Source organism: Lygodium microphyllum, chromosome 30, assembly GCF_053477565.2.
Source record: "Lygodium microphyllum isolate KBCC chromosome 30, Lygodium_microphyllum_v1.1.10, whole genome shotgun sequence".
Taxonomy (NCBI): Eukaryota; Viridiplantae; Streptophyta; class Polypodiopsida; order Schizaeales; family Lygodiaceae; genus Lygodium; species Lygodium microphyllum.
This window is the reverse complement of record NC_141164.1, coordinates 81,138,717-81,158,027: the sequence shown is the minus strand read 5'-3', so window position 1 is coordinate 81,158,027 and position 19,311 is coordinate 81,138,717. Positions and strand designations below refer to the sequence as shown.

General features: G+C 44.3%; 1 protein-coding gene across 1 annotated transcript in view; it reads right to left on the bottom strand.

The window, feature by feature from the left end:
- Positions 1-16,931, bottom strand: part of LOC148010039 (protein TRIGALACTOSYLDIACYLGLYCEROL 4, chloroplastic-like) — a 57,958-nt gene extending 41,027 nt beyond the window's left edge. Inside the window, exon 1 of the mRNA XM_087673032.1 lies at positions 16,602-16,931. Within this exon, the coding sequence (XP_087529158.1) occupies positions 16,602-16,864 (263 nt within the window). The 5' untranslated portion in view covers positions 16,865-16,931. The remainder of the gene's footprint in view (positions 1-16,601) is intronic.
- Positions 16,932-19,311: the final 2,380 nt, after the last annotated feature.

Below are 19,311 nucleotides of genomic sequence, written 5' to 3'. Positions count from 1 at the left end.
GCGTTTACACTATCTTCTTTTCTGTCTCTCTTCTCTCTGTGTTCACTCTCTCTCAGTCTTTGTCCTACGCTTCCGCATCGCTGCACTCTGACATTCTTTGGGTTCAAATCTTTTGAAACATGAAACATTTCTAAAAGTAAGAAACATTTGTATGAATAAAAAAACACGAGGTTACCATGAAAACAAAACAATGAAGCCCAACTTTAGTAAAATGTTGTACGATGCTATGGGACCTTAATTGGGGTCTTTCTTTTTCCCTTCTTCCACACTCTTCCTAACACTCTTGTTTCTCTATCGTGCATGAATACCAATAGCTTCTCAGCCTGCCAAAGTTGATTTTGAATGAGAGACTTACTTTTTGGGCAATTTGTCTAGTTATTGGACTCTGTCAGTGTAGTATCAATTCATGTCTCAAACGTTGCTTGTACAACTCTTGTCTTATTTATGAGTTATGTATGATCTATCATGATTCATTTTGAAATTTGACATTTTGTCTTTTTGTTTTGGAATGAGAATCATGGTATTGTAGCTTGACTTATTCCACATTGCACATGGACTATGTAGCATGTTTATGTCAATTTTCTATGTGTGATATGCATGAACCATGATGTCTAAGGTTTGAAATATGATATAGCTTATCTAAAGATTAAACATTGACATAACTTGATAATGGATGTGTAACATGTTCTTCTCAATTGACTCTCATGTATAATCATTTATGCTCAATTAACCTTTCTTTGTTTAAGAGAGAGTTCCAAGGAGCTTTAAAACCTCTTTCTCTAGTTTAAAACTATAAAAATCCCTTTATAAAGAAACTCACGTTTTTTATTTTACCCCCTCTTGAAAGAAACTTGCAGAACACGTTTCTGATGTTTCAATTCTGAATGTTTTTTATGTTTCTAGCTGATATGACAAAGAAGGCACTAAGGGGGAAGGATTCTTATCCTTAAACATCCAAACCTCCACAAGTACATGGAGAAGAAAAAGATGGGAATAAAGGCACAACATTCACTTGCCATTAAGGGTCAAGGATCACTATTTTAAAAGGTATGGCACTTCCATTGTTTAATGAAGAATGAAGAGATAGGAATAATGATATAATTTTTACTTTTGTCCAAAAAAGGCAAGGTTTACATACGGTTAAAAATACCCCACTCGAGTATCACATGCTTGAGGCTAGTCTATAATCTTGGCTAACACTTAAAAGAGGCCAACAAAATTTCTAAACATTGACTAAGGACTCAATGCCAAAGCATCTTCTTTAAGGAATTTCTTCCAAAAAGTGAAATGGAAGAAATTGGGATGATTGGGGACTGATCATGCAAGGGCAAAACCCTTTTTGATAGATGTCACGGACTACTACAAAGTACTCCTCAAACCAGCGAATTGATGACCTCCAAAAGACAAGGGGGTTTCATTGGGGGGTTGGATAGTCCTACCGAGAAATTAAGAAGAATGAACCTAAGACCTTAGAAGAGACAATCAAATTCTTATTGTTTAATAACAATAAAGCACATTGTGCATTCATCAACCCCACCAAGTCCAAGTCTAAGGCTAAGGAATCGAGTATTAAACCCACAAAAAAGTTCAAAAGAAAATTGCATTTCACTAAAAAGACCATCAACATTTCCACAAAAGCAAAAGACAAGGCTTAAGCTAAGTAAAGAGGATTATACAAAGGCAAGGAAAGAAAAAATTGTTGGTGGCCTGTGGGGTGGGTGGTGGGTATGTTGTTAGCCTACCTATTTTAGGATTCTCTGTCTGTCATCTCCTCGTAGTGAGCTCTTGTCAAAGTCTAATAGAGACATGGGAGCCCTAGCATTTTAGTGTGCATTTGTCACAGCGATATGAAATTCTTGAGATGCTTTGTTCTTGCTAGTAACATTGATTAATTAAATAATCAAATGTGCGATGTTGTAAGACACATGTGATGCACATGGCAGCTATTTCATGGCAACAAGTCAAAGACCCCAAAGAAGCTATGGCTCTCAAAGGCAAAAGTTGTGACGAGTTATACCTTTTGGATGTCAATCGGTATCAATTTGGCCCTAAGACGATTAATTGGCCAATGAGCGTCAGTGGGTGGTGACACTAGAGACCAAGCATCAATTAATTAATTAATGCATGTCCAAGGGTCGATAAAGGTTGGAGACCACTTGAGGCTCCAAATGGCCTAGCCAATTAAATTATGGATGCACACTTAATTTTGGGCAGGGTCAAAAAGGCTGAAATTAATTTTCAAAATTAATGAATTGGCTGAAGTTTGCTGAAAAATGGGATTAGAAGGCTGCCACGTGGCAAAAATGCCCATGCCATGGGGGTAAAGGCTGTTTGGGGGCTGAGAGAGACTTATTCTGTGTGTATGCTGGCTGTGACAGAGAGGGAGGTGCTGCTGATCAGCTTCTGGAGCCTTGGGAGGCCATTTGCTGCAAGCAACAGCTGCCAAGAGTCCTCAAGAATCAGGTGACAGCCTTTATAGCATCAAGGATACCAGGCAACAGCAGGTTTTATGGCTCTAGATTACATACGACAGCATTTATGATTAATCAGTCAGGGCAGCAAGCAGTTTTGAGGGTTTTCCCATGTGGAAACTCTGATTTCTCTCTTCTCTCAGCATTTTCTCACCTTTCCCAGTCCATGTAAAATATTACACGGCGCAGCGAACAGAATCTGAGAAAGAGATAGAGAGTACACAACAGATAAGAGGAGAATCAGTAAATTCTTTAACTCCAAACAACTGATACAAAGATGGCTCTGTCCACCCGTGCGCTTCCACTGAGTGAAGCTTAGATGGCGATCTAGACAGAAGATAGGTGAAGAGCTTAAGGCTAGCTGGAACAACAACTCTGACTGGGTGAAAGATGAGTGTAAGATGGCTGCGAAGGGGTTTAGCTTTTATAGCCCGCGAAGGTCGTTAGGTCGGCCTGCTGACCGACCTACCATATGAGCCTCCACTAGTCGGCCAGGGAATATTCCAAGGAATATTCCCTTTACCATCGGGCCGGGGGCGCTGCCCCCGGACCCCCGCCAGGGGGGCCGCTGGCCCCCCTGGGACCCCCCAGCCAGGGGCCGCTTCCGCGGCCCCCGGACCCCACAATAGGGGCCCCTTTTAACTCCCTTACTACGCAACTCAATGCAATGTGCCTCGAGTTGCTACCAGCTTAACCACTCTGTCTAACCCAAAGATTAGACCCACAATGGTCACCTTTTTGCCATCCGGTCACATAGACCTCATCTGATATACAAGTCAGGACTCCACCAATGTCCGGGCTCACACTTGGCTTCTCCTCATAATGGGGGCCTTACAACTTTGAGCACCATGGATCATTGGTAGTACCTAATGAGGGTGGGGCATTGATCATATCTAACACCCCCCCTCAATGTCCACCCATAAGTGAACTATCTCCTCGGCCCAATGCCGAGTCTCTGAAGATGAACTTGAAGCAGATCCTTCGTAAGTGCTTTGGTGAAGATATCTGCTCCATTCTCCTCTGTTGGACAGTAGATCAATTCCACTATCCCATCCTCCATCAAATCACGCACATAGTGATACTGGATCTCTATATGTTTGGTGCGTGCATGAAACACTGGATTTTTGGCAATGGCGATGCAACTCTGATTGTCACATCTCAGCACAGTTGGTTCTTCATCCTGCACTCCCATATGCCATAGAATCCTTCTCAACCATACGGCCTCACATGCAGCAAAACAAGCTGCCTTGTACTCTGCTTCGGTAGAAGACAATGCCACTGTTGGTTGCTTCTTACTAATCCAAGAGAAAATTCCTGAACCCAAAGAGAAACAATAACCAGAAACTGACTTCCTGGAATCAATGTCTCCTGCCCAATCTGAGTCACAGTTCCCCACAAGAGAAGTTCCGAAACTGTATGTGATACCATAGTCAAGAGTTTTCTTCAAGTATCTGAGCACCCGCATCCCAGCCTTCCAATGACTCTCATGAGGTTTGTTTGAGAACCTGCTCAAAACACCAACAGCAAAACTGATATCTGGTCTGGTGTTACACAAGTAGATTAGACTGCCGACCAACCTCCTATACCTCCCAATGTCTGCTAGTGCTGATGTATCCTCAACGGATAACTTTACATTCACCTCCATAGGTGTAGCTATCTCCTTGCACTCGGTCATGCCAAATGCCTTCAAGATCTCCCATGCATACTTCTTCTGAGAGATGAAGATCTTTCCTGGCTCTTGCCAGACTTCAATCCCCAAACAATAGTGCAGCAAGCCCAAGTCTGTCATTTCAAACTCAAAACTCAAAGCCTTTCGAGTTTGGTTGATCATATCTTCATAGTCACCTGTAATAAGAAGGTCGTCCACATATAGGACAATCACTACAGACTTTTTACCATCCCTGTAAACATACAAGTTAGCATCTGAGGCACATCTTTTGAAGTTTAGGTTTAAAAAGAACCTATCTATCCGCTGGTACCATGCTCTGGGGGCTTGTTTCAGCCCATACAATGCCTTCTTCAGTTTACACACTTTGTTCTCAGAATGGGGGGCCTCAAACCCTGGTGGCTGAGCCACGTACACCTCCTCCTTGAGGTCACCATTTAAGAACGCTGACTTAACATCCATTTGGTACACTGGCCACTTCTTGTGGGCAGCCACTGCAAGTACCGTGCGAATAGTGGTCATTCTGGCAGTTGGGGCAAATGACTCTTGAAAATCAAACCCTTCAACTTGTGAAAATCCTTGGGCAACCAGTCTAGCTTTGTACTTTTCTAAGGTACCATCAGCCTTGTACTTTACCTTCCAGATCCACTTGGTGCCAATAATCTTCCGCTTTGCTGGCCGATCCACTAGCACCCAAGTGTCATTCTTCATTATGCTGTCATACTCCGCCTGCATAGCAGCCTTCCATGATGGATCTGCAAGTGCTTCTTCTAAGTCAGTTGGCTCCTTTACTTCTCTCATAATCTCAACCATCAAGGCCATGTTGACTATGTGAGCAGAAGCCCTCCTTTGCTCCTCTATTCTCTGAGACCTCCTTGGTCCGTCTGCCTTCTCCTCAACAGATGCAGGCATAGGATTATTGTGGTCATAGAGCTGCTTCACCCAGCGCGGCAATGGCTTTTCCGGTGGGGTGATGTCAGGTTGGTGAACTTTTTCCTCATCATCTGAAGATGATGCTTCCTCCTCCTTAAGGATAGGGATAGCTCTCGGGACAGGTTCATAGTGGACTACTTCTTCGCTTGATGATAAAGTGGAAGACCTTGCCTTCTCCTCCTCCACTGTATGCGGCTCCTCCTTGAACACCACATCACGGCTCGCGATGATCTTCTTTGCCTCTTGGTCATATAACTTGTAAGCCTTCTGCTCATCACTATAACCCAAGAAGATACATTTTCTGCTTTTTGGTTGTAACTTGTTTCTCTTCTCATCTGGAACATGTGCATAACATTCACATCCAAAAATTCTGAAATGTGAAACAGATGGTTTCTTACCAGTGTAAGCCTCATGAGGTGTTTTTCCCTTGAGAGCCTTTGTGTAGCTCCGATTTAGAATGTAGACTGCAGTATTAACAGCTTCAGCCCAAAAATGGTTAGGCAATCCCTTGCCCTTTAGCATGCATCTTGCCATCTCCACAATGGTACGATTCCTGCGTTCCACAACACCATTCTGCTGAGGTGTGTGAGGCGTCGTCAATTGACGCTTGATCCCTTTGCTCTTGCAAAAGCCTTCAAACTCCTTTGAGTTGAACTCACCACCACCATCTGTTCTAAATTTCTTCACACTTTTCCCTGTTTCATTCTCAACAAGTATTAGCCATTCTTTAAACTTACCAAAAGCTTGAGCCTTATCACGAAGGAAGTACACCCACATCTTCCTACTGTAGTCGTCGACAATCAACATAAAATAAGAAGATCCCCCCAAGGCCTGTGTAGGCATCTTACCACACAAGTCAGCATGCACCAACTCTAGAGGAGCATGTGCTCTATTCTTGCTTTCTTGTGGAAATGCCTTTCTCTGTTGCTTGCCCATCATACAAGCTTCACATGGTTCCTTCAATTCAGTTATTGTAGGTAGGTGAGCAACCATACCTTGCTTTTGCATCTCCTTCAATACTGCAAATCCGATGTGTCCAAACCTTTCATGCCAAAGCTTACTTGTGCCCACTCCAGCGGTGGCTGTAAGAGCACTTAGCTCATACAGGTTGTTCCTTCTTTCTCCTTTGCCAACAATTGTGCCAGCACTATCAATAATTTCTGCACCTGTCTTCTTGAACCTCACTTCATGACCAAGATCAGTTATGGCAGCAACTGATAAGAGATTTCTCCTGATTTCGGGAACATACAACACATTTGAAAGCTTTTTGACTTCACCATTTGCAGCAACAAAAGAAATAGTACCTGTGCCCGCAGCAGGGCATTTAGCATCATTTCCAACCGTCACAGTGATGGATTCTTGTAGAGGCTGCATAGAACTGTATAGACCTTTCTTGTTGGTCATGTGACGGGAGGCCCCACTATCCAACACCCAAGAGTCAGTGGTAGATTCTTCTTGCGCCGAGGAGCACACTTCCTCAATGGTCGCCATGAATAATTCCAACTCTGCTTCAGCCGTATTGGCTGTCTCTTTCCCTTTAGTTTTAAGGGTACCATTCTTTTCATCTGCCTTCTTGACACGACAATCTGCAATTGCATGTCCTTTCTTCTTACAGTAGAAGCACTCTCCTTGAAACTTCTTCTTGCCGCCCTTTTTCTTTTTGTCACCATCATTTTTGGTGGAGGAAACACCTTTGCCTTTTGCATTGGCAGAGAATGCAGCATCTCCATTGTTGCTTCCTTCTCGGGCTTTCAGCCTCAACTCCTCCTCCATTAATAATGCACAAAACTCCTCAAAAGTCAAAGCTTGAGGTCTCACCTGAGTATTAAGGGCAGTTACTAGTCCATCAAACTTTTGTGGACAAATCCGAAGACACCTCCGAGCTAGCTCTTCGCTAGTCTTTTGTATCCCAGCGCCAGCCATCTGGTCGCGCAGATTCTTAATCCGAGTGATGAATGCTTCAACCGTCTCTCCTTCAGCAAACTTCTCCGCTGCTAGTTGATTCTCCAAGTTTTGAATCCTTGTTTGGTTTCGTGTTTCATACTGACTCCTTAGTACATTCCAAGCCTCTGACGCTTTGGTTGTATGCTGAATCAGAGTCAAAACACTGTCAGAACAGCTTGTAACTAAGGCACACAATGCATCTGCATTCCTTCGTTTCCAAGCTCGTAGAAGATCTGCATTCGGAGGAATCATCACACTAGGATTTGATGGGTCGGGGGTAGGCTGTGGTTCTGCGTCAGTCCCCAGCACAGTCTCCAGAAGCTCATAAGAATCAAGGATAGTAGTAATTTTGAACTTCCACAAGGTGTAGTTTGTACCATCTAACTTGCCTTCGCTGAAGGTTGGTGGACGAATCCTCAGTGTTTGAATAGCCGGTACAGCAGCACCACCTCCTGCACCGCTTCCTGATGCGCCAGAACTGCTTCCCGGAGTCGACATCGTTTCTCTTTGCTGTTGAAGCCTTTGCCTCTTGCACGCTCTCCGATCTCTAGAGCCCCCTGGGCTCTGATACCATGTAAAATATTACACGGCGCAGCGAACAGAATCTGAGAAAGAGATAGAGAGTACACAACAGATAAGAGGAGAATCAGTAAATTCTTTAACTCCAAACAACTGATACAAAGATGGCTCTGTCCACCCGTGCGCTTCCACTGAGTGAAGCTTAGATGGCGATCTAGACAGAAGATAGGTGAAGAGCTTAAGGCTAGCTGGAACAACAACTCTGACTGGGTGAAAGATGAGTATAAGATGGCTGCGAAGGGGTTTAGCTTTTATAGCCCGCGAAGGTCGTTAGGTCGGCCTGCTGACCGACCTACCATATGAGCCTCCACTAGTCGGCCAGGGAATATTCCAAGGAATATTCCCTTTACCATCGGGCCGGGGGCGCTGCCCCCGGACCCCCGCCAGGGGGGCCGCTGGCCCCCCTGGGACCCCCCAGCCAGGGGCCGCTTCCGCGGCCCCCGGACCCCACAATAGGGGCCCCTTTTAACTCCCTTACTACGCAACTCAATGCAATGTGCCTCGAGTTGCTACCAGCTTAACCACTCTGTCTAACCCAAAGATTAGACCCACAATGGTCACCTTTTTGCCATCCGGTCACATAGACCTCATCTGATATACAAGTCAGGACTCCACCAATGTCCGGGCTCACACTTGGCTTCTCCTCATAATGGGGGCCTTACAACTTTGAGCACCATGGATCATTGGTAGTACCTAATGAGGGTGGGGCATTGATCATATCTAACAGTCCATTCTCAGAGTATCTCAGCATTTCTCAGCTGACTGAAGGTGTTCTCAGTTAGATTTGGTGGGCAGCAATGAGATTTCTGCGGTACACCCTAATTTACAACAGAGATTAGGGTTTAGCAGCCACCTTGGGACACATGCTAGCAAATTGGGGGCATAGTACGCTAAAATCAGCAGCTGGAATATGAGGAATTGCCAAGGATTTTAGATACCAGCCCATCCCATTTGATTTGGGGCAACATTTGACCAATTTGTACAAGTCCTAGGTGAAGATCAAGGGGCAATTTGCCCGATTGGCTTGCTGATCATTTATGACAGCAAGGGGCTTTTGGACCAACAGAGGAGATAAAGATATCTCCGTTTGTACTCCATGGAACAACAATACAAGTTAAAGAAATACTTTTACACATATGACCTCGATGCTTCTTGAGCATGAGACATCCTTGAGATTACAGGGGCAGCTTCCGGCTCATTATGGAGACGAGGCTTATGTAGCTTCAGAGAGGGGTGACAGGAAGAAGAAGTCGAAGGCCCAGTGTTACCACTGTGGCAAGAAGGGACATTTGCGGAAGGACTGCAAGACGTTAGCGGTTTCCAGGAAGGAGCAGAAGAAGAAGCGGGATGTTGACTGTACCAATGAGTTCTCTCCTTCATCAGACTCTGACTCAGATCCTCCGACCAAGGTGAAGTCCAAGGCGCGGAAGGGATCCTCTTCTTCGGATCGCGGGAAGGGCTTGGTGGCCCCTTCCTCTGTTGATTTATTAATTGCTGTAATTAAGTGCTTGATCAGAATTTCACCACCCTCTCCAAGAAGCAAGATTGGTTTCACACAGCTGCTGAATTTACTGCATTTTAATGCCTTTGCAGGCTAGGCGACAGCACTTTCCGGCGTTTGACACTATCTGTTGCCTGTAATCCATCTCTGTTCTTTGTTTTTGCAGTCGTTTTTGTGATTAGCTTGTGTACATTGCGTGTGAACTCTATTTAATGCAGCTTGTGCTGTTGGTTTGGTTGCTCCCCCCCCCCCCTCTCTCTCTCTCTCTCTCTCTCTCTCTCTCTCTCTATTCTCTTCCTATCCTCTCCAGATGGCTCCTCCTTGCAGTTGTACTAATGACAAATTACACAGCCCTAATTACCTAACACGGAGTGCTGTTATGAAACCATGGTTTGTGCAAAAGTGGTTATGGTACGTTGCGTCTAGAGCTTGCGAGCATCCTACTCTTCCAGTTGATTTTTAACGAGAATAACTATGAAGAAGCTATGCTCACATGGGATATTGATGATGCCCGTGCATATTTTGCTCTTCTTTGCTGCATCTCTAAAGAAGTCCTTCCAGCAGTCACCTCCTACAAGATTGCTCTAGCAATTTGGGCGAAGCTTCAAATGATGTACAAGGATCCTTCACTTATGGACATAGTTGCCTTTGTACGTCGTACGGACAAATTCGTACAGTACCGTACGATACATATCCGTATGAATTCATGCGTTTTTTTGCACCTATTTAGGCCACGTCGCCTCTCATCCCGCGTCACACGTTTCTTGCGCCCCTGCTTTTACTCCGTTTGCCTACGTGGCACTTTTTGGGGGGTGGGAAGCCTTGGATACCTCATCCCACCCCCTTTTCCAGCCATGCACTTCCCTCCCTAGCCCTCTTTGGATTCCTTCTAGCTAGCAGCCCTCTCTTTGACCATTTACCCCTCTTTGATTGTTTGAACTTTGACCCTTCTCTCATCTACAAAAGGTGCTCCTCTCCATGCTTCCACACCAATTCAGCAAGCCTTGTACGTCGTACAGACAAATTTGTACAGTACCGTACGATACATATCCGTATGAATTCATGCGTTTTTTTGCACCTATTTAGGCCATGTCGCCTCTCATCCCGCGTCACACGTTTCTTGCGCCCCTGCTTTTACTCCGCTTGCCTACGTGGCACTTTTTGGGGGGTGGGAAGCCTTGGATACCTCATCCCACCCCCTTTTCCAGCCATGCACTTCCCTCCCTAGCCCTCTTTGGATTCCTTCTAGCTAGCAGCCCTCTCTTTGACCATTTACCCCTCTTTGATTGTTTGAACTTTGACCCTTCTCTCATCTACAAAAGGTGCTCCTCTCCATGCTTCCACACCAATTCAGCAAGCACTTACCATTCTCAGTCATCTTCTTCTCTTGAATCTTGATTCTTGAATGGACTTGTGGTTTGTCCTTCTCGAATCTCACCTCCCATCCCCTCTTTCCCCCACCCTATCGAAGCATTTGCCATTCTCAAATCTCATCTCCCATCCCCTCTATCCCACACCCTATCAAAGCATTTGCCATTCTCATCTCCCATCCCCTCTCTCTCACTCTTGCCCTTTCAACTTTACCCCAACCCTCGAGCCTCTCGAGTCTCCCTCCCTTTCAACTTTCAAGACTCAACTTTCAAGTTTCAAGAGTCGACACACACACTCTCTCTCTCTCTCTCTCTCTCTCTCTCTCTCTCTCTCTCTTTGGCCCCTTTATCCGTCATCAACACCATGACTCGTGAGAAGCACGAGGCCTTCAATTTGCATGCGATCCATGTGGAGAGGGACACAAAGAAGTCCAACTCCCACCATTGGACATGCAAGTATTGCGGGAAGCGCTATACAAGTGGTGCAACTAGGCTTCTCCAAAATCTTTCCAAGACGGATACTATCTCGCTGGTACGTCTCTTTTGACATGGTATCAGAGCTGGATCTGCTCAAGCAGCGGCAAAGATCCTCCACTCCAGTGAAGGCAAAGATCGGTGGCGGGTTCGGCATCTACTTCTCTTCTTCTTCCGCTACATCAACATCCTATTTGGCGGCTGCTCCCTCCTGTGTTTGCTGTTTTCCAACCTGCGTTCAAGGCTGCTGCTGCCACCTCCACCTCCCTACTGCTGGCAGCTCCTCCCTCCTGCTAGCGGCTGTTCTCTGCAACCTGGCTGCTGTTTTTGCAAGTTTTAGGTATTTTCAGCTTACTGCCGACACCTCTTTCGTGGACGAAATCGCAATCTCAGCTGTCCCTTGCTGTCATCTATAGTCTGGCGCCTATTTCCAGCCTTCCACCTGCAGTTTGCAACTGTTTACAACAGAGCGACTATGGCTGATCACTCCATTCAGAAAATAATCTCGTTTTTGCATATTTCAAGTATTTCAGCTTGCTGCCCACACCCCAAACGCAGAGGACATCGCAGTCCAAGCTAGCCATTGCTGTCTGTAACAATCTGGTGCCTGTTTCCAACCTACCACACACTGTTCGGAGCTGATTTCAGCATACTGACTGCTGCTGCTGGTTTTTCCTACCTTTTGTCTTTCTCTCTTCTACAACTTGCATTTTTAGTCTTTCTCTCTCCTCACCTGCGTTTTTCTCCTGGTTGCAACCTCTTACAGCTAGTAGCATCCTCCTACTGGCAGCTCATTTCCAACCCTTCCACTACCCTCTCGCCCCTTGCAACGGACATTGCAATTCATGCTTCACACTGCCCTCACACCCCTTGAGGCGAACATTGTGGTTCGCGGTTGACCTCTTCCTTCTTCAACAAGGCACACCAGAACCCATGGCTTCTTTACCAATAGATGACCAGACTATTGGGTGCTTCTACTGTGGCATCACCGGACACACCACCAATGCTTGCCAACTTCGACCTTTGCTCCCCACCCCCCCGGAGTATATGCGTCTTCCACCAAGCACTCCTTGTGCCACATCTCCTTTCTGGGCCACCTAGATCGTTCTGCATCAGCTATCAGAGTACTATGCTCAAGGCAATAAGACGTATCCGAAGTGCACTAAGTCCTTTCAAGCACATGGAGGATCGATCGGCGCTACGACCTCCTCGAGATCGCGCAATGCCAGCAGAAGTCTTCTCCCACTATTTTCGGGTACAATGGCTACCACAGCCCGCAATTGTGCAATCCGCTCCATTGAGAGACAGAGATTGTTTGATACCGTCTCCTCATTAGTCCGCTCCTTCGAGAGACAGTGGCTGCTCGACTCCTTCCTCTTCTTCGGCTTCCCGGTCCGCTCTATTGAGAAGTAGTGACTATTGCCCAATCATTGCTTAGTCTAAGCCCCACCTTTTACCCTCACCTACTCAGGTTCGAGAGGCCACCTCTGGGAATGCTTCACCACCCCAGATACCTTCTTTGGCACGACCGGCAGCACTTCCTTCACCCTCAAACATTTCGGAGTCCGTGATCCATGAGTTTTTGGATTCCCTATCTACCTCAAAGGGGGATGATCTTTATTTGCCCTCCGAGGGGGCATCTACATCTACTGCGACTTCAAAGGGGACTCCTATTCCTCCAATTTCAAAGGGAGTCCCCACCCCCTGCTTAATCCTTCGCACACCCTGGCAGAGGACTTTTACCTTCTTCTTCTACCCTTGGATGGGGTGGCTTCCTTCCAATGGTCATCTCACCTATCGATACCCAGTCCACTCCGTGTTCCTCCCCGCAAACCCTATTGTCTCGTTGGTACCTCATCTTTTGACAATGGGGTCCGGAGTGGGGCAAGTAAACCTCATATGTACAAGTATGCACGAGCGCAACTTCCAAAGAGGAACTTCCTTTACACATCAATGGAACTCTCGCATGTTTTGAGATCCTAGAGCTGAAATTCACATCCAGGATAATGAAGGGCTGCTCCTTGACAAAAAGCAAGATTGGCTCCTAATCTAAGCTCACATTAGGCAACACTTTGGCAGACTTTGCCAAAGACAAGGAATCCATGTTCACGTATGTTCAAAGGCATTTTTGATGGGATAATCTTATATGCTACTACAAGACGACGTTGATAGACATAGAGATCTATTATGATTCTTCTCTATTTTCAAGTTTTGGTACAATCGACATTGACATCAAATTCTTTCTACGACACCGTGGTGGTAGCTTCATCACCCACTACTTCGGTATCCATGGTCCTACTCTGGTGGTCTTTGTTGTATGGACTATGATGAGTCATTATCATTGTATCATTCTATTGTATCAAATCACCCATGATCTAAGAGAGGGTGTTAGCAATAAAGTCTCGGCTGAGCCAAGCATTACAGTGGTATTTAGGCATTTTTTATTGTGATTTGTATTATGATTATTTAGGCATTTTAAGTTGGCCGACATGCTACTATTTATGGCACTATTTTAGCTTATATATTCTGGGCTTTCCTCCTCAGTCTATCATTCATCACCTGAGGTTCTATTAGAGAGAGGGAGCTGGTGTCAGTGCCCATGCAACGAGTGACTCATTGTTATACGCAACTATCTCGTGTTTGGTATATGGATTCTCTTTCCCGAGTATTCTTTTGAGTTCTGTTCTTTGCAGTGTTCTTCTATGTTTTTCTCTTCTATCTTGTGTTCAACAATTTATTTCAGCATTTGTTTATGCTTCCATTGATGCATCCAATCCTGACAAAAAAATAGCATAAACCCCTCGAATTTGGCTGACCAGCCTTAGAGGATGTCAAAAAGCCACGCCGACTACATTAAAGGCAGTTGGCAGTAGCTTGACAAGCCAAAAATGTTGATGTGGCACTCCTAGAGCAATTGGAAGCTGGCGAGGGCTGGAAATCGACTGCGAAACTCAAATTTGCCTGAAAAATCTAGGAAAAAACACAGTCAAAGGCCCTATGTCTCTATCAAACTCTGAAGGAGCTCATAACTAGGAGATGACAAACTGACAAACTAAAATAGGCAAGCTAGCACCCCCTCTCAAATCCTAAGAGAGTCTAAAGACCCAACAAACACATATGATAAAGCATAGAAGCCTTGGGCAAAGGCATTGTGAAGAGGTCTGTGCATTGTTTGTCATAAGACAATAGACCACCACTAACTCAAAATCCACGATCCGCTCCCATATATAATGATATTGAACCCCTCTGAGTTTCATACAAGCATGAAACATGGGGTTCTTGGCCAAAGCTAGGGTTATGAGAGGAAATGAGCTCTTTTCATAGGAGAAGGGAAGACTTAATGCAAACAAGGGAAGTGGACAGCTCTCTCGCCGAGACTATAAACCATTAGTGACTAGCAATACATCCAATACTGCCGTTGGAATTGCTGAAAACTACTCCACGAAGTCTTGGAACTTGAGTCTTGATTGGTATTGTTGGAATTGAGTTGAAGCCTACTACTATTGGAAAGCAAAAGAAACTACATGAAGATAAGTCAATCTTGGAAAGCTATGAGAGCCTACATTCGAACAAGTATGCAAAACCACACTAACTAAGATATCGAGATTTCAAAAGGCTACATATCAATATCTGAGATACTCACACATTAGATCCATTCAACATTTCGTCATGGTGGAAACATCCATCCTTTCTCCAATCTTTTACCCCATGTTTGCAAATTTCCAACTATATGGTATATCGAGTGTATCTATAAGTTTATTATCTAGCCCCATGGGCAATGAGTTACAAGCACATTCATATATTGCCATTATCATTGCCTTAAAAAAACAAGCATTTTATAGGACTACTTTACATGAGATGACTGCATCTAGCTTCTTATTCACCAAATCAAAGTTATCATTAGCTTTGCTTTCACGTTCTTCCCAAGACAAATATATATTCTTCTTGCACAATTGTTTTGGGCTTGTTTCAATCCTTTCAAGTCAATTGTTTACGACAAGCTATCACAAGGATTTTACGACAATTGTTTTGGGTATTTTCAACCTATTGAATTTGTACTTCATACCTAATATTTGAGGTGTCCATAGATACTTGTTTTCAATGGGCTATTTTCAGCCCATTAATATATCTAATGCTTATACTCTTCAATCAATCTCTTCATCAGATTCACTTGCTTTGCTTTGCATTGATTACTGAAATCTTCACCAAAGTTTCTGACCTAAGGAAGAGAGATACACTCTTATAAAGGCTTTTATATCTCGTCGCATTGTTCACTAGCTTCTAACATCCATAGTGCTATTTCCTTTCTGTTTATTTCTAGCCAATTGAGTCCAACTATCAAGCAACCTTGGCAAGTTACATGCTCGATATTCTCAGCTCAAATTAATTATCCTCATCTCCTTTTTGTAGCCATCCATAGAAAGGTACATAGCATAAAATAGCTCAAACTAATTATCCTCTTCTCTTTTTTGCAATCATCCATAGAAAGGTACGTAGTATATATAGCTTCAATGTCAACATTTATCACCTAGCATTGTATCCTCAACCAATAATGTACCCTTTAGTTGCACACTCACCCAACATTGTACCCTCTATTTGCATGCTCAACCAATATTGTACCCTCTAGTTGCACACTCATAGGATCTAGAGTATGAACATAAAAATATCACTTTTACTTTAAGGAGAAATAAGGCTAGGCCGTGCAATGTCACGAGAGGTTAGGATACAAACTTTGATCTAGGTGAATAATCAAAACCTTGATTTCCGTGATTAGCAGCACATTTCATTGCATCATTTCTCACACATGATTCATTGCAAGTGTCCACCTTGAGGTTTGTTGAGGTGAAGGTCGAAGATGTTATTTTTCCTAATACGTTCTATCATTGTATTTTGCCCCAAATCAATCAATGAGACTAGCACACCTTAACTCTCTACTCTTGATAATTGCCTTTTGCCCCAAATCAATTAATAAGACTAGCACACCTTAATTCTCTCCTCCAAATAGGAAGGTCACAAACTTAAAGAGGGCTTTTCATTTACTTGTGTTGCTCCTGACAGAATTTGACGAGATTTTCTTGTGGGTAAGAGTTCTAAGTTTTCCCAAATAAGGGAGGACAAGATTCTTTGAGTTGAGGAAGCGCCTCAAAAAACTATCTAAATACTCTCCAAATGTACAAGCAAATTAAACTTCCAAAGGACAAGGATATTGAATGAGAGCAGATCCAAAAACTGAGCATGCTTCAAGCATGTTGGAAATCTTCGAAGGGGGTTCCAACTATGAACATTCTATTATTGCTTTTCCATGGTATCTCGAAACGACAGTGTAGAACCAAATCTTTCTAATACGGCAACTTATGCCATCGATTGGATTCTCATGCAAGGATAATGTACCCAACTACCGCATGCCTTGGGATAGCGCACACTGTTGTAATAGAATGTTCCAAAAATTGATAGGTCTAAATCGATACAGAAGGCTGAGTTGCGACATCGTAGTAGGGCATGCTCTCTAGTCAAGTGGGCCGGCAATAGACTAATCATAACCTGTTATTTCCCTTCCACTAACATCCACGGAAAACCTAATGCTAGTATTCATATCATTACAGTGAACAACCATATGTCTTGCCAGTACATCGACCGGATAAATGCATAGCCAAGGGCAGTACCAGTTCAGACCTCCTGCGTTGGCGATGACGCGGTCCAAGGAGAAGCCTCCATCAGAGTAAGATGGCGTAAAGGGGAATGAAAAGAGGCGCTGAAGGAGAAGAAGCTGTTGGCTCCGAAAGAGCTTGCTGCTGCGAACGAGACCGACGGGGGGAGGCTCATGGGGAAGAGTGTGAACGACGGACTCCACTGATCTCGATGTCTCCACATCCTCGTTCCAGAACTGGGACTCCAGAACCTTCTTCACAGACAAAGAAGACGCCATAGCCTGCCTCTTCTGGTTCCTTGGGTGTGATAAACAAACGATCACTTTCTTGTTAAAATATGGCAACGTGTTCTTCTTATTCTAGCGTGTTTCTACCCCTTATCAAGTTCCATAGGGTGTGACAAGCAAATGATGGTTTTAAGGTCACTAACATCTAGGAGCAAATGATGGTTTTAAAGCCACTGTAACGTGTCCACTAGAATCATCCCGGACACGTCTTAGCAGTCCATCGGAAAGGATGTCTAGAAAGCTCCGTCCGGCACTCCCATGGAATGTTACGGGACTTGCGATCTAGGTCTTCCCGCGTCTGCCACGTAGCGGAAGTATCCTGGGCGTTCCCACTTAGGATCGACCTGAATTTGGGTTTTCTTGTTTGATCATTAGCTAGCAACAACTAGCGTCAGACCCAAGCGAACTACTTTACGCAGAAACGCCCGGTCCGAAGCGGATTCACGCTGCACTTGGTTCAAGGAGAATGGGAAACGAGAGGGATGCAAAACTCAACCTCTCTGCCATAAGGCATAATCCCATTCCGTTCCCCTAAAACAGCGTAAATCGGGTAAAACATAATTCTAGGTCATTGCTTTCGATGATCCTCCCGCTGTTCTTCGAGATTTTTGAGAAAAGTTCCCGGCTAACCGGAACCACCCAACCGTAGGACGGACCCATGGCCCATCCTCCGCACTTTCCTCAGTTTGTTTTAGTTATGTAATTATCTAACACATTAATTTGACATATAACAATCAGCTTCTTTAATTACTCCTGTTAAGCACTGTTTCCTTCACGTAATCTTATCACGTGACATAGAAAAACAATATCAGCCAAATTCTTTATTATGATTTCATCATTTTATCTTTGAAATACAAGGAGTTCCGCCCGTAGGCTTGTCCATAATCCGCCCGAAGGCTATCCAGTAATCCGCCAGGGATCACTATTCCAAGCTTCTGCCCGTAGACTAGTATGCGGGCCTCGAGATCCAATCCCGAGTCACGTTAGCCTCTTGTGCAGGACCCGGAAGGCGAGGGATTTACGGCCAGAGCCCCCCCTGGCACCCAAGCGTCCTCCTGCTCCAAGTATAGCTCAACGGAAAGACCTCTCGCGGCAGGTTCGGTCCACGTTCCCGGCGCGGTCAACAACCCCCTTGGTTAGGGTCAGGCAGGCAGTCGGGGGTAACTGAAGCTGCCTCTCCCTTCAGGCCCTCAACCTGAAGCATTTAGATATCTTTTCATCCCTTAGTTCCTTGAGCAAACAGTGCTTTCTAAACTATTACAAGCACAATCAATTTCAGTGGTCGTTTATTTGGCCAACTGTTAAAAAACGAATCTTTCTCTCCGAATGCACCCAGCATTCGATCTGGGATCAAATTGCGACTTGGCAAGATCCCCAAGGGTTTGTTTGTTCACCCTTTTATCCTTGGGTTAGGGCCATACCCTGTTAACCCAACTTAACCAATACCTTAGGTTTTATTAATAGTAAATCCTGGCGACCAGGTCGCTTCAATTTATTGATTGGTCATTTGCTTCTAGGCAAATACCTAACTCTCCTTTTTCTTGGCAATTATTCCCCAAGAAAGGTGATGTAACAGGATGATTACTCATCCTCTTGTAAGTTAAATTTGCGCAATAACTTGCCAACCTCATTTCAAGAAATGGCAAAACTCTCTTGTGGACAAATCACAAGTCTATGCGATGTTGCAACTTTTTTGCACATGTGTTGCATCTATTCCACGGAATCATTTTACCCATTGAATGGCGTTTTCTGGTCACAGAATTACCTCCAGTCGAGAAGCAGGGTTTAGGGTGTCTTCTTACCCAACCCATTCCTAATTATATTAGGCCACGGTCCTAGGAATTTCCAACTCAGTCGGAGTTTCATCATTTGAACGAGTGATCCTTAGGATAGAAACCTTAGACCGTTTTATGCATGAGCATCCAATTGACTCAACATTTCGTGAATGTGGGTATGATCTTTGGATTTGAGGGTTTTGACTTGGCAACAAGTGTAAAACTAGGTCGAATCCTTATCGCGCTAAACCCTAGTTGGCACTTGGGATATTTGTCATACCGACTGAACCATGCCCATATGAATCCCTTGTGGGTTAGGTGATTTAGACAACTCAATATACTTGTCTTGCGACAAGGATGAACCTTTCCTAAAGATAATAAACTATTTCTAAAGGAGGAAAAATAGTTACAACTACACTAATACATGTAAACATGCGATTCATTGCTTCTACGCATCACATGGTTCACAATAACCCTATCTTTCCTTGGTAAAGTAAAAATGCATGATAATCTGGATACTAACTTTCCTAGGGCCTACCAGGACTTACATCAAATAATCATGCCTATAACCTTGTTGTCTACACTTTAGAATCTCATGCTTTGATAAACCATGCAACCTTTCCCTAACTACATCTCTTGATGAATGAAGTTCTTACGTATGAT